Source organism: Gadus morhua, chromosome 21, assembly GCF_902167405.1.
Source record: "Gadus morhua chromosome 21, gadMor3.0, whole genome shotgun sequence".
Taxonomy (NCBI): Eukaryota; Metazoa; Chordata; class Actinopteri; order Gadiformes; family Gadidae; genus Gadus; species Gadus morhua.
The window spans coordinates 13,182,409-13,197,327 of NC_044068.1; the positions used below are offsets into that span (position 1 = coordinate 13,182,409).

Below are 14,919 nucleotides of genomic sequence, written 5' to 3' on the forward strand. Positions count from 1 at the left end.
TGGACAGGGCTCTGAAACCCCTGTTGAAAATGCCAGTAAAGGTGGAGCACAACATAATGTTTTTGCATTTACATTCTCCAACATCCTCAACAGCTAAAATGTGATCGAGTGATGCGCGGCAAACTAATATTGCCCAGATTGTGTGCAAGTGTGTGTGTGCATGTGTGCGTGTGTGCATGTGTGTGTGGTAGTGAGTGAGTGAGTTAGTGAGTGCAAGTGTGCATGTGTGCGTGTGAGTGTGAGTGTGAGTGAGAGAGAGAGAGAGAGAGAGAGGGAGAGAGAGAGAGAGAGAGAGAGAGAGAGAGAGGGAGGGAGGGAGGGAGGGAGGGAGAGAAGGAGGGCTATTGGATGGGGGTGGGGGTTAAGAAGCGAGAAAGTACCCCGAGCACCATCCCCACACAGACACAAACCTTGAGGTGAATTCGTAGGCCAGGAGTGTGTGTGTCTGGGCCTGTCTGTGCGTGTGTGTAGATAAGAATATAGAGATGTGTGTGAAGATGAGGAAGATATTGAGAGGCTCCAACCGGATCCCCTTCAGTCATGATCTGTCTCTCGAAATTTCACGTTAAAGCAGCAGTTCAAGATGGATAGAGGGATAAAAGGGAGCAGACAGACGGACAGACAGAAATGCAGAAAGACAGGCAGAGACTCAGAGGAGACAGACAGATGAAAAGATAATGGATTTAGAGATATATCTATTAGAAGCCAGAACTACACATAATGGAAAGACAAGCAGGCAGACTGACAGCTTACTAGGGATAGATAGAGATCATTTGATGGATGGATGGATGGACAGAGAGAGAGAGATGTAGATAGATCGATGGATGGATAGATAGATAGATACTGTACGTAGAAAGGTCTATAAGAAGAGGAATAGAGACAGATCATTACTTACATAGATATTTATTACTATTACTATGAGTCTTTCAACTAAAATCCTCTTCAGAGATAGAGATACACTTAGATTAAATATCCATGCTTATAGTTTTCAGGGCCAAACGTGATCCACGGAGGAAAGGGGGACAAACTAGTTCCAAAAAGCCACAAATCTGCCCTTACATTCTGAACTAATGGACTAAATACTGTGTGATAAAAACGAGTTACGTCACATCTTGTTACAAAGTCTGTCTCGCTGCCCTATCGGTTTATAGTGTGTTGTTTTCCACTGTTATCTTTAAAAAAGCCCCATCTTTTTGTTGCTTAATCATTAGGACGAAAGGTTAGGCTGCAACATTTTGTGTTTCATTGATGCTACTGTATTTTAAATAACTGTGTTCCATTATCGTGATACATTTATCGCCTGCCCTTAACACCTGAACACCCTTGTGTTGGGGTGAGTTGTTTATATCGGAGACAACGCAGCCATAGTAAGACATAAAGAAATACTGACAAATGGGATGTTGCCATTAAGATGAGCAAAAAGCACAGCGGGCGAGCAAAGAGAGTGTCTATAGACCTTTAGATGGCCAAAGAAAATGTTGTTAGCAGAATAATAAGGGGACATTTGAGCTTTTGGGGTTTTAGAATGCTATGGTATAAAAGGCTGTTCAATGACCAGCTAAGATCTACACCAGACCAAATCTTTTGTTGTTCTTCTCTAGAAGAATCAACCTCTGGTTTACGTTTTTCATAGCATCTGCTTCATTTCCTTCATCCACCACCGCCATGTTGACCTCTCTCTCTCTCTCTCTCTCTCTCTCTCTCTCTCTCTCTCTCTCTCTCTCTCTCTCTCTCTCTCTCTCTCTCTCTCTCTCTCTCTCTCTCTCTCTCCCTCCCTCCCTCTCTCCCTCCCTATCCCTTGATGCACTATCATCGTCGGCAGCTTCCTCTAGACGCCATCTTCGTGTTTCAAGGCATTTCAGCACCGGGTAGTTCTGGAGTTCTACGTCCCTGAGGCTTAGCTTAAGGGGAGCTAAAGGAACACACAGAGTCGCACACACACACACACGCACACAAACACACACACACAGACACACAGACACAGACACACACACACACACACACACACACACACACACACACACACAGTATATCTCTCCTGTAAGATTTAGCCCCGGGCGGTGGCCCAGCGACCCTGAACGCCGGCCGGTGATGTGCTGATGTCACACGGCGGCCCACTCCTCTCTACTTCCCTCTGTTTTAACGCCCCGCCACAACTCAACTTTATTTTGTATTCCTTCCTGTTGACCGCCTATCATGTTTATGATCGTACTTCGGTTTGGGCAATGCCGGTTGAGCTTGTTGAAGGCTGGAATGCAATCGCAATTGAATGCAATTAATTGATATTGTGTGCTAAAATGAAATTGGATGGGCAGAGTTTGAAATAAGGTCAAAATGTTAAAAATAATAAAAGCATATATTTTCTATGAATAAAGTGCTCCATAATTGCCTCTTCCGAGAGGGCAATACTGTCCATTGAATAGCTAGAAAGGAAAGGCATGTCGGAAGATAGGCCACCGAAAGGGCGTTCACACGCATGGCAACCTCACAAAAGAACGCACAGTTTATCCGGGTGATCCCTTTCATATTCCCCCTCTGTAATCGCTCTTCAGGAATAATCTTGGATTTAATGAGCTGCAACAATGCAATTAGGGAATTGCCACAGCCGTTCTTCCATGAAAGTAATTAAAATATAAAATAAGCCCAATTAAAAAAAATCTCCCAGTCTCTCTGCGTCTCTTTCCCTGAGACTCTCCATCTTCGTGGTAGGGTGGCTTGTGTGCGATTCTCGTTTATTCCGGCACATTCCGTCTGCCTTTCTGTCCGCACCCTTGCCGTGTTTAAAGGGCAATTAGGACAATGGCTTACTGAGCAGAGAATCAACCTTAACATTTAGCACGCGTGCACGCACACACGCGCACACACTCTACTGTGTTAGCATAGAATGGTGGTTCTGCAATTAACAAATCATTGACGTAACATAATAATTAGTTAACACTAACAGGTTTATTGTTTATTCACTATTGTTTATCATTATGCATTATAGATTGACTGTTTACTGCCATTACCATTTTGATGGCTTTTGTAGAACAGTGTACTTTGGATATAGCTATTGAAGCGTTCTCGCCATTTTGTACAATATCACCCGCTAGTAAATGACTCACTCGAATGTAGTTTTTTCCACACAACGAAGAAGAAATAGGGACAAAGGGTTCATTCTCTATCCCGACCCTTGTTCCTTTCATCATCTAGGGCTCTGCATGCCACCCTAGGCAGCGCATTGTTTCTGTACACTGAAGCTTGCCGTCGCTGCATTGTTCTCTATGCACAGATGATATTATTTGAGCAGGGCTTATTCGGCGCCCTGTTCCCAAATATACAAAAGAGGGGTTTGGGGGGGGGCAGGCTGTGTCAAACACGTTTTGTTCTTTGCTTTTCAGAATGCTCTTTCCCTCGACCCCCCCCTCCCCTCCAACCCTTCACCGCCAAAAAGAGTCAACGGGGAACCAATGGGAAAAAAGGTTGCGTCTTCACGTCTGCTGAGAACATCAAGCGTCGTTCCTGGGCCCCCAGATGTGTGTTTGAGGTGGGAGATCAGCCCTCTCACCAGAGGACCCCCGAGAGGTCCTGATCTATTGCTGGTACGTCGTGTATCAGAACCAGACACAGATTCGCTCGCTGCACGGCCCATCCTATTAACGGGAAAATGACCACGGGAGGAAAGCCACTAAGTACTCCAACATCTAAGTGTGCTTGTACAATCCAGAGTTACTTCTTCAATCTTTGAATAACTCTATAGTATGGGGACTTACTTTTCTTTTGGTCACACTTGACATTAAAGTGTTCTATTACAGTGTAAGTGCATACATACTTACTGTGTAATTAGCAACGGAACAATATGCAACATGTAACTAATACTAGTGTGGTCACGGAATAGAGCATTAAGGCAGTGAAAGGGATATGTGGCTCCATGGCGTCAGTACACATTATCTACAAGCAGTAGCAGGTTGTAACATTGCTTATCACATGTGTTATTAGAATGTTTCAAGGAAACAAATGAATAATTTGATTTCAGTGTTTACCAACGCTGGCTCGTCAATACTATTCGCACAACTGTCCGGCTCATTATGGTATGACCAAAGGACTGATTACGAGGACGAGGTTTCAGGGATACAGAATGAGCGCTAACAAAGTTAGCGCAATTTAACAATTATTGTTTTGGTCAGTCAGGAAGACAGGAACCAGATGAGCGAGAGATAGAGAGAGAGAGTTAGAGAGGGAGAGAGGGAGAGAGAAGGAGAGAGAGGAAGAGGGAGAGAGAGGAAAATGAGAGTGAGATAGGAGAGCGAGAGGACAGAGGGAAAGAGAGAAAGGGGAAAGAGAGAGAGAGAGCGTTGAGAGCAGGAGAGCAAAACATTAAAAGCATCAACATGCCCTGTGGTTTGACAGCGCTGCGTTCACTGTAGACACGTCGGCAACCCTTTCCCACGCCTCCCGGTGCTGCTAAGAGCGTGCCCCTCTGACAAGATGTCACTTGTTTTAAAACTGATTCTGAACCCCCACCACCAACCCCCCTGCCTGCTTTAGTGCTCCACTCAATTCACTGATTTTTAATTTGCTCTCGGGTAAGTGTCAAGCGAAACAAGTCTTTGCTGGTTTTTTCCCTGGCTCCCGCCGCTGAGACGTGAAACTTTAATCAAAGAGGTGCGTTTCTGTTTTGACAGTGTAATGATCGGTTTGAGAGACGCCCGCGCGGCGAGACAGAGAGGTAATGGGTGCTTACGCCATGCTCCTGACTGTGTAAATGGACTGCTTTTCATTAAGCAACCCCCACCCATCCACCACCAACCACCCCCAACACTTTGTCCCTGTCTACATTCTCCTCTATCTTTTCCTCCTCTCTTCCTCTCCTATTACACTTTGTCATCCCGACTCTATTCCTCTCCTCCACGTTCCTCTCCGACTTCTCTTCTCTCCTGGTCTCTCTCTCACTTCATCTCTGTCTCCATGTCTCCCCTCTCTCTGCTTCTCTTTTCCTTCCCTCTCCTGCCTTCTTCCATTCTCTCTCTCTCTCTCTCTCTCTCTCTCTCTCTCTCTCTCTCTCTCTCTCTCTCTCTCTCTCTCTCTCTCTCTCTCTCTCTCTCTCTCTCTCTCTCTCTCTCTCTCTCTCTCTCTCTCTCTCTCTCACCACTGCCTTCTCCTATCTATTTTCTTCTCTCATTTCCTCTCGGAGATCCAATATATTCTGCTCTCACCCATCTCTTCTCCCCGTCCTCTTATCTTCTCCTCCATACCATTGCCTTCTTGTCTCCCTCACATCCTCCTCCATCTCCCATCCTCTTCTCAGGATTTGGATTATGTTTACACAGGGTGTGTAGTTGAGGTTTACCTTGTGTTTAACTTCAGGTACCACATTAAGATCGAGAGTGTGTAACAAGAAGGCAACGAATCAGACAGACAAAGGAGAATATGGTAATAGCAGAGGACAGCGAATAACAGTCTGCGTTTGTTCGGCATTCTGTTAAGAATTTGGCAGCGGAACCAAATAAATTGCTTTGGCAAGAATCAAAGAACAAATTGTTGCTCCAACCCAAGCCGTGATCAATTTTTAACAAGGTGCCATGAGTAAATTAAAGCCAATGGGATGAGAGAGTATGAATGTGTGGGGCATAGTTAGCCCTGCAATGATTTATGAGGCCGTTGGGAAGCCTTTAATAACATTCATCATTAAAGCCCCAAACCAATATCTGATGATATACTGCTACAGCGATGGTGACGTGATCCATACATAAATATTGAGAGCCACAGTGCAAATTGCTTTACTTTTCGATATTGCCTCCCACATATTGGCATGATTCTCAGTCTGTTATATTTCCTTTCATTTACTTATTTCCGCTTGTGTATTCCATTTGCAACAGCCACGAATGGATACATCCATTTCAATAACTGTAATTTCTGTTTATGTGTGTCTGTTAATGTGCCATCACCCCAACACATATATATTGAAATAAATCAATGGATGGTAATAATTAAATAGTCGCTTGTTTCACCTTCGTCTGCTTCAACTCACTCATGACTTTTGGTGATAGACATAGTCACACACACACCAACCTCAACAGTCACACTGACATACCCCCCCCCCCCCCACACACACACACACACACACCCTGTCACACAGGCACACAGACACAAACATACCAAAACAAACAGAGATACATACACACACTGCCTGACACACACACACACACACACACACACACACACACACACACACACACACACACACACACACACACACACACACACACACACACACACACACACACACACACACAGAGTGATATAGCAAAAGGGCTAACCCCCCTCACAGCACACAAAGAGTGCTCACAGAGAGTTTTGATAACCAGCGCTCATTGTGTCTACGGAACGGCTTCAGCTGAGGCAACGTTGTTCACGGGACGCTGTGAGAGCTCCGCTTTGTCCTGCCTCGCTCAGCTAATTAATTCTCCCCCCACTCAGCCTCTACCGTTCTCTTATTAGAGCGCGGTGTGGTATTTGGACAGCGCGTGTTCGGCAGCGCAACAAAGCTCTTTTTAATTAGCCCAGCCCGACTCACGCAGGGTGTCGTATCATGACATTAATAGTTAATCGACGAAAAATTTACTCCATTAGAAGGAACCGGAAGCTTTACTTAAAGGTACAGTGCACTGGTTGTTTTTGCTTTCCTCCAGCAGTTCAAAGGTGGCCGCTGTGCCGTCCTAGAGAGAGAGACAACCATTGATTTAGAGAACGCAGTGGGAGAGTGAAACGCAGTTTGCTGTAGTCAATTTAGGGGACAAGGCCTGGCATAATGTGACCATCTGTCCTCTAAAGGGGCCGCACACATTTCGTTGCTTGCCAAAGGCGACGTGATTAATTCGCTAAGTAATTTCTGAGCATGTGTTTTTCGGTTACATCATTCATATCTGACATATGGGCTTTGCAATGTATGATTAAACTGAGGGGAACATTTGAACGGCTGTAGACCATATTCAATAAAATACTGAATAACTGAAATAATATCAAGCTTGATGTCTGTGTGTGCGTGTGCGTGTGTGTGTGTGTGTGTGTGTGTGTGTCTGAGAGAGAATGCTTGCCTGTATATCTGGATGTGTGTGCTCACATCCACGGCGCACATCTGAATTTCTGTGTGTGTTTGTGTGTGTGTATGTTTGTGTGTGTGGTACTGAAACCACCGTCACCAGAGCAGTCATTGATCTACTAATAACTGTTGATTCTGACTTAACATGATTGATGCTGCTACTTAACTTAAGTGCATCTTTTGATACTGCTTACCACAGTATCCTACTAAGATCACAGCATCCTTTTAAGACCAGAGCTTACCTCTGAGCCACTTGGAGAAGCATTGGTTTACAGTTGACCATACTCTCGTAGTTTCATTCATATTTATCAAAGATAACTAAACGTATAAGATACAATAACTCAATCTCAATTTTCTGAAGTAAATGTGGTGTAGCCCAGGAATGGTTTCTTGGCTCTTTTCTACCTATATGCTTCCCCTAACTAGCCTGGCTCCGCCCGCCTAAGTACTTCCGCTCAATTTTCATTTCCTTTCAGTACTACGTATGGGTTGGTGGTATATTCTTGGGTTTTCTCTTTTGTGCGTCCAATGAGCGAACAGAGGGAGGGGCTGAGAACAATGACGTTGAAGTCAGCTCTCATTGACGGACATTTTCATGCACAGTGTTTGGTTTGTTTACAGCACGTGATTCCCGGCCAATCGGCCAAACGATTGGTTATGGCAGATCCAGAGTGGCACTGGGCAGATCCAATAGTTTTAAACTTCAACAGACACCCACCTTCAAGTGAGTTAACGTTAGTCTATTGAGTGGGTCCAGACTCTCTGTGCAAATGAAATGAAGTAGGAGAGTCTGATAGGACCAGGCTATCCCCTAACGACGTAATTTGCAACTGAGGTGTTCATTGTCATTACTACACTGGTATGACAGAGCTAAATGTACCTTTAAAGCCCAATTAGTTTCCCACCTTAAAATACGGGCACATTTTTGAGAGTTTGAATGTTAATATTGAAGGCTCATATCAGGAGCAGTTTTTCATCTTAGTAGTAGTGTTACAATCTGACCTATTCTATCATTGCGTCGTGCTGAAACAGTAATCCAAGCAGTCATATTTTCCAGACCTGATTATTGTAATAATCTCCTCCTAGTAGGCTAGTAATACCATAACTATTCAGCTACTTCAGAATGCTTCAGCTAGAATCTTGACAACAACATTATCATTTTATCATAAATCACCATTTCACGGCTCTGTTCACTGACTAGCAATCCAAGCCTGAGCTGATGCAAAGGTTTGTCATTAAATGTAAGGCCTTTGCACCACTTTACTCCCTTTAATCCCTTTGAGCTTCATCTGATAATGTGTTTTTTTTAATATTTATTATATTCAAACATCTTTTTACATTGACGTTATTGACGTTTTATTTTAACAATTTTATTGGCTTGCGGTTACAAGTACATGGGAGTACAATTATAGTTTTTCTCTAACTCACTCTATAACTACAGGCAACTGGTCTTTAACCTTGTGAGAATCTGAGTGCATTTATATGTGACTGTGTGTGTATGTGTTAGTGTGTGCGTGCGTGCGTGCGTGCGTGCGTGCGCGCGTGCGTGCGTGTGCGTGTGTGTGTGTGTGGTGGTTATGAAACCTACCCCACCTAAAAGTGGGTAGCTCCGACCTGGCTGACGCACGGCCGCCAGTATACAGGCCTCACCAAGGCTCACCACACACTGGCCGTCACAGTGGGGCGGTGAGGAATTACACTGTCCAATAATTAGAGACTGGCTGATGATTAGGGGGGCCGTGATGTCATTAGGGGTCAGGGGCCAGAGTGAGTCATGACTGGCCACGCGGCTTATGATTCGATTTTCTGTTTTGTACCATTGAGGCAATCGAGGGGCGTTCCCGCCCCCCAGACGATGGACATACCTCATTGGTCGAGAGCACAGAGTCCTCGTCCAGGCTGAGGATGGCGTCTGTGAGGATGACGTCGTAGGGGTAAAAACGACTGCTCATGGACTGAAGGAGAGGCGGACAGACATACAGACAGACATACAGACAGACAGGCAGAGAGAGAGGCAGAGAGAGAGAGAGAGAGTGCAAGTATTAAAGAGATACAGTGGTTTGAATTTCAAGTGCAGTTATAATAACACTGGCAACAATAGGGAAATAATTAGCCAGACTTTGGTGAAGGCACACGCGCCTTTCATTGCAATTCACAGAGTGCATGAAGTCGTGATAAGCATTTCGGCACTTTTGCTGGGTGTCTGCAAAGAGTTTTCTTCTGTCCTCTCCTGTCGTGATTTTCTTGCTATGTGTGTGTATTTGTGTGTGTGTGTGTGTGTGTGTGTGTTTTGTGTGTGTGTGTGTGTGTTTGTCATGCGGAGCTCGTCAACATGGTCAATTTCTCACCAATTGGATTTAGTGCCATACTGTTGACATCACACGACAGTGCTTGTAAGTGATGATGGTAGAGATACCTTTATTTATAATGATCTGCAAACAACGTTTGTCAGGTAATTTGTTGCCGATGGATGCCCTGTTGAACTAAAAGGTTACTGCGTGGTTGAACAGCGCTGTTTGTTGTTTTGCTTCTGGTTTCATGTTTCAGTGTTGACTTACTCCTAAAGAAGCTTGACCTGCATCCCAAACATGCAAACTGTTTTCGTGGGCTTCAGAAGTCTGAATCAATGACTGAATAAATTGTCCTTCTTGCAATTGATTAGCTGACAATGAAGTGTATTACCAATGTATTCATTAAGTACTGATTTAGTTGTAGAGAGAAGGTTAATAATAAACAGGACATAGTGAGAGAGAATGAGAATGTGCCTTTAGGTGAGGAGTTGGTGTGGTTCCCAGATCATGATAAAAAGACTGATAAATCCAGATGAATTAGCGGAGGATGTTTTCCATTACTAATCAGCTGTCTTATCTTCAAAGCCATGGACAACAGGATCTAAAATTCGTAAAGAGCCATAACTCCAAACCTACGGCTAATAAACTCAGCCTCGGAAAGGCTGGATTGTAGGGCCGAAGCTCCACAACTGCCTAATGTGAGTGCCCTGCCTTGGCCTAGTGAGTGTCCGGTTATTGTTCTAACGCTTGGCCTTGTAGCCAGCAGGAGGATCAACCCAGCCCATGGAATCAGCTTGAAGGAATGGGTTTCTTTTTTTATGCTCACTTTGATATCCCTAAATAACAACAACCATAATTAGTCAATCACGGATTATGTTGTCCATCACTACACACCTTGGCAGCATCAGGAGGAGTAAGGTTTTCGACAGAAATTGAGGACTTTTGGACAGCTGAAATAACATTTTTAGACCATCCTACATTCTTTTTTTTGCCACAGTAAACTATGCGCCACAGTAAACTATGCATGTCTTGGACTGTGTCTGAATCACTCCCCCCCCCCCACACTGCTCCAGTGCAAATTTCTCTCTGAAAAAGCGTAAGTATGCAGAATAATAAACAAAACTAAACAAATATTACTTTTTACCCGCCATACATTGGAGAGTCTGAGAAACACAAACATTTCCTCCAGACAGTGAACCACCAAAAGCTGTCCTCCTTCAACAACATTTGAAAACCTACATCTCCCTGTTACTAGCCATAATCGATGGGATAATGCCCCGGAAAATACCTATATTCATCGCTAAGTCTCCTCTATATTATCTGTTGGTCGCTCTGTCTTCCAATGTATCTGCCGCCATCTTCCCGTCCCACAATCCCCTCTGGCAGGTGTCAATGCCGTGTGCCTGGGGCCAGAGATAAGCACCTGCTGAAGATGCCCAAAGGTGCTGAGATTTGACCCTTCCACCGTTTCCCCGCCACCACCCACCCACCCACCGGCCCTTTCTTTCCTCCTCTATTACCCCCAGGAGCCCTGCAGCTTTAAGGGGCCTCTCTGGAGATAGGAGGGCTCCTTTTAAGCCGGCACCGTCCCGAGTCTGTGGGTCACAGTTCAAAATCAACATGCAATGTTGAGTGCAAAAGCATCAGCTGATAATGGCGTGGTCGCACTGCAGCATGGATAGATATTTAGTCATTGGAAAATCGCGGTACAGATTTCTTAAAATTGGACTATATAGTTGCAGTAGAAAAAAACATTCATACAACCTTTATGTCTGAACGACAACTTTTCAGAAGAAGAAAATGCGCACATCCATGAGTCTATCCGTCCAGGGGATTTTCTCCATGAATCATTTAATTCTGGTCCACTTTTACCCCCCCCCCCCCCCTCCTTTCAAAATCTCAAAGACAGTAGCTGTCTGCCTTTAGTTCTATAACTACAACGCTGTAGCTACAACTCCATCCACTCAAGGCTGCTAATGGGAAAATCTTGATTTGCTTTGAACTATTTACATCTTACAGTGATTTTAAAAACCCTCAGGCATGGTTTGGTCCAACACTCTCCTGGTGTCTATGAGGTCAATATGTGTCATGTCTTAAATATCCAAGCCATTGTTGGCAGCTGTTGTGGCCTATTCTGTGGACCAAGCTGAATGCTGGAGCTCAATGCCTTGCCGTATGTGCTCTTCAGGAACAAGATCTTCAATGATAACATGCATTGAATGAATGATGATTTACTCAGCTATGCTATCGTTATTTGTCAATTTGCCCAAGGTTTTAACACCATTGCCACATCGTACAGGTTTCGTGATAGATCCAATGCAGGATGTGATGTTTATATGTATACTTATTTTTATGATCATTAATGTTTGGATGAAATATGGGAATATCCAAAACAAACAAAAAAGGCTTTCCAGTCCAAGAGAGATTATATATATATGTATATAATTAATACATCTGGTCCGATCAATGCTAAAAGGATATTTTAAGGTTGTGTGTCCAATATCACTCCTCCTTAACCTGACCTTGTGTCCAATCTGAATTCACTATTTGGTTTAATTTGACCGTTGACCTCTGAAATGTTTTTCTAGTTGTCATTTAACCTCATACCAAGGGCTTTTGTAAATCAATAGTATGATCAATAGATAAAATATAGGGTTCTGGGATGTGTCATGTGCATGTCAAAGGTAGATGGATGAAGGTAAGAAATAATCAAGATATTAACATAAATAAAACATTTGTGTCTTATAGCCCATTAACCTTTGGCAATATTGATCGGCCAATCACCTTTGCCTCGCTAGCATTACAGTTGGATTTGTCATTGGGCCTGTGAGTTAATTCAATGTATTCTGGGATGGAAGTCCCAGAACAGAATATCTCATTGAGAGGGCCGTGATTTAGCATCTCGTAGTTAGGAGTGAAAGGATTAGTTTGGATGGCTGGTGGTTAAAAATGGAACCTATCATAGCAATAACGTTAACATTCCTTTCATTGCATGAAGAGGGGTGCTTTCAGGAAAGGGCATTTTTTTATTACGTAGCTAATGATCAAGATTTGAGTAAATATATTGCTCGCCATAACACTGTGCAGACGTGGCTCTCTGCATAATTACAAATGGAAAGCAAGGTGAGATCAGACCACTAAATTAGATGATAAAGTGACAAGTAATGAGAGGAGAACTTGAAATGCAGGTCTTGACATAACAAATAACTAACAGTAATTATATCTTCCATGGGATGGCAAGTGACTACTCTGTAAAATAATACACACATAGCTACATTTCAAACAAAGTCTGTAGAACCTGAAGAATAGAACCTGACTGAAGGTTGTTAACAAAAAACTGTTAATATAAGATAGATAATGAGGTAGGTAGTTGATGGTCAATGAAAATAATTATTTCAAGAAAAGCAAGAGGCTGACCTTTCCATGCATCTACTGATATTAACAGAATTAATCTAAAGGACTATCAAAAAATGAGTACTTTTATTTTGTCTCCTTGACCCTTGAAGCACCAAGATGGCGGCCACATCGGAAGAAGCAGTTTCTACAAAATGGCACCAGACAGAAAGTGCAGAGTTTCGTGTGCCTGTGTGTCACACATGCATTCAAGCAGGTGTGAACCCTATGTGAGGCATAAAGGACGTTGGAGTCAGCACGGGGCGAGGTAGAGAGATACAGCAATGCGATAGAGACAGAGAGAGATGAGAGGGTGAAGATGATAAGGGGAGAGAGAGGCAGAGGTGAGAAGGTTGAAGATGGACAGGCAGGGGGTCGGGGGCGGGAGGAGAGGTGAAGAGGGGGAGAGATAACGAGCTACATGTCGAAAGAACACTGGCACAGTATGCAGTCAGCCCCACACACACACACAGCCACACACACATATACACATATACACACAGACACACAGCCATACACACACGCAGAGACACACACACAACCACACACCCACACACCTACACCCACACATATACACAGACACACACCCACACACACACGCACAGACAAGCACATAACCACACATCCACACCCCTACCACACACACACACACACACACACACGCAGACACGCACACAGGAACACACACACACCTATACATAGACACAGGCACACACTCACATACACAGAAACACATGGAGATCACAGAACGCTTGCAGAGCGGAACATATGCAGCCAGGCTTCTGGGGTTTGGAGGTGACAGGTGTACTGTATGAATGTTTATCCCGGCCGGCGTACAGAGAGTACAGAGAGAAGTGGAACAGCATGGAAATGAGGAACAAAAAGGGGCGGAGAGGGAGGCTGGGGCTAAAGGAAGATCAAACAGCTGAGGACAGGTCAAAATGTAGGGCAGCAGGCTCCTAACGGATTCACCGTGGTCCACAGGCTGACCCGTGAGGGATAACCCAGCCACAGCCCTAACATCAGAACAAGAGTGCTTTGATACTTGGCATTTTCTTGTTTGTCTTTCTGATAAGCGTTATACGTTAGTTTGAAGTAAACAGAGGGCTATGTAGATCTCCACAACTGTTTGACCATACTTTGTCTATATATATCTGTGTATATCTGTGAGTGTGCTTGGGTGATATTTATGCAGTGGGAGATTGTTGCTATGGAATCCAAGTTATGTATAATGACCGGCTGTTTTCTCTCTTTTACATGCCGACACACACACTCACACACATACACACACACACACACACACACACACAAACACACGCACACAAACACACACTTACATGCACACACAAGCACGCACCCACCCACCCCCCCCACACACACACACATACAAACACACAAACACACACACACACACACTAAATGTGTTTATGCCACCAGGGATGGAGGGATTGTGAATGATCAAAGCCTCTCAACTTTGCCTTTCTGTTTGGATTCTGCATGTCGTTCAAAAGGGTTTCCTCCGGCTTCACCGATTTTCTATATATATATATATATGTGTAAAGAAAGTAAAAAGAGGTAGTTCGAAAGAGAAACACTTTAGACAGTGTTTTCCTTTTGTGAATGATTGAAGGAAAGACAGCGAATTATACTCACCCAACAGTGGTGCGCATATGGGGTTAAATTGAGTGAGCAGGAGAAAAATTAGCTAATTGCCATAAATATGAAAAATTGCATTACATGGCTAATTGAAATGCAGTATACAATTGAGACAGAGCATCCATGTCACACGGCTGTCTGTCTATCCGTCCGTGCGTGTGTGTCGGTGTGCGCGTGCCTCTGTGTAAGTGAGTGTTTATGGAGACATAAAATTGCCTCCGAGTGCAAATGAAAACAATTACAGCAAAGTCACACTCCCTCGCCTCACCTCTGACAGGGCGGCAATCAAATAACACATTGCATCAATCAAGGCGGCTAGATTAGGTCTATTTAAGGCGTCCCATAGTCAGCCCTGGAAACACAGCATCTGGAAACAAGTCACACGCACCACACCTTCAGCCCAAACCCACCCTGGGTAGAAAGGATTGATGCATTTAGTTTTTATCACCGGAGGTAAAACTAAAAATAAAGTTCACATTTGGTGAACTTCGATCGGCA

The 14,919-nt window shown here is 44.0% G+C and overlaps 1 protein-coding gene across 1 annotated transcript in view; it reads right to left on the reverse strand.

The window, feature by feature from the left end:
- Window positions 1-14,919, reverse strand: part of LOC115534201 (exostosin-1b) — a 160,475-nt gene that overhangs the window by 9,914 nt on the left and 135,642 nt on the right. The window contains exon 9 of the mRNA XM_030344987.1: window positions 8,947-9,036. Coding sequence (XP_030200847.1) covers window positions 8,947-9,036 — 90 coding nt within the window. The remainder of the gene's footprint in view (window positions 1-8,946; window positions 9,037-14,919) is intronic.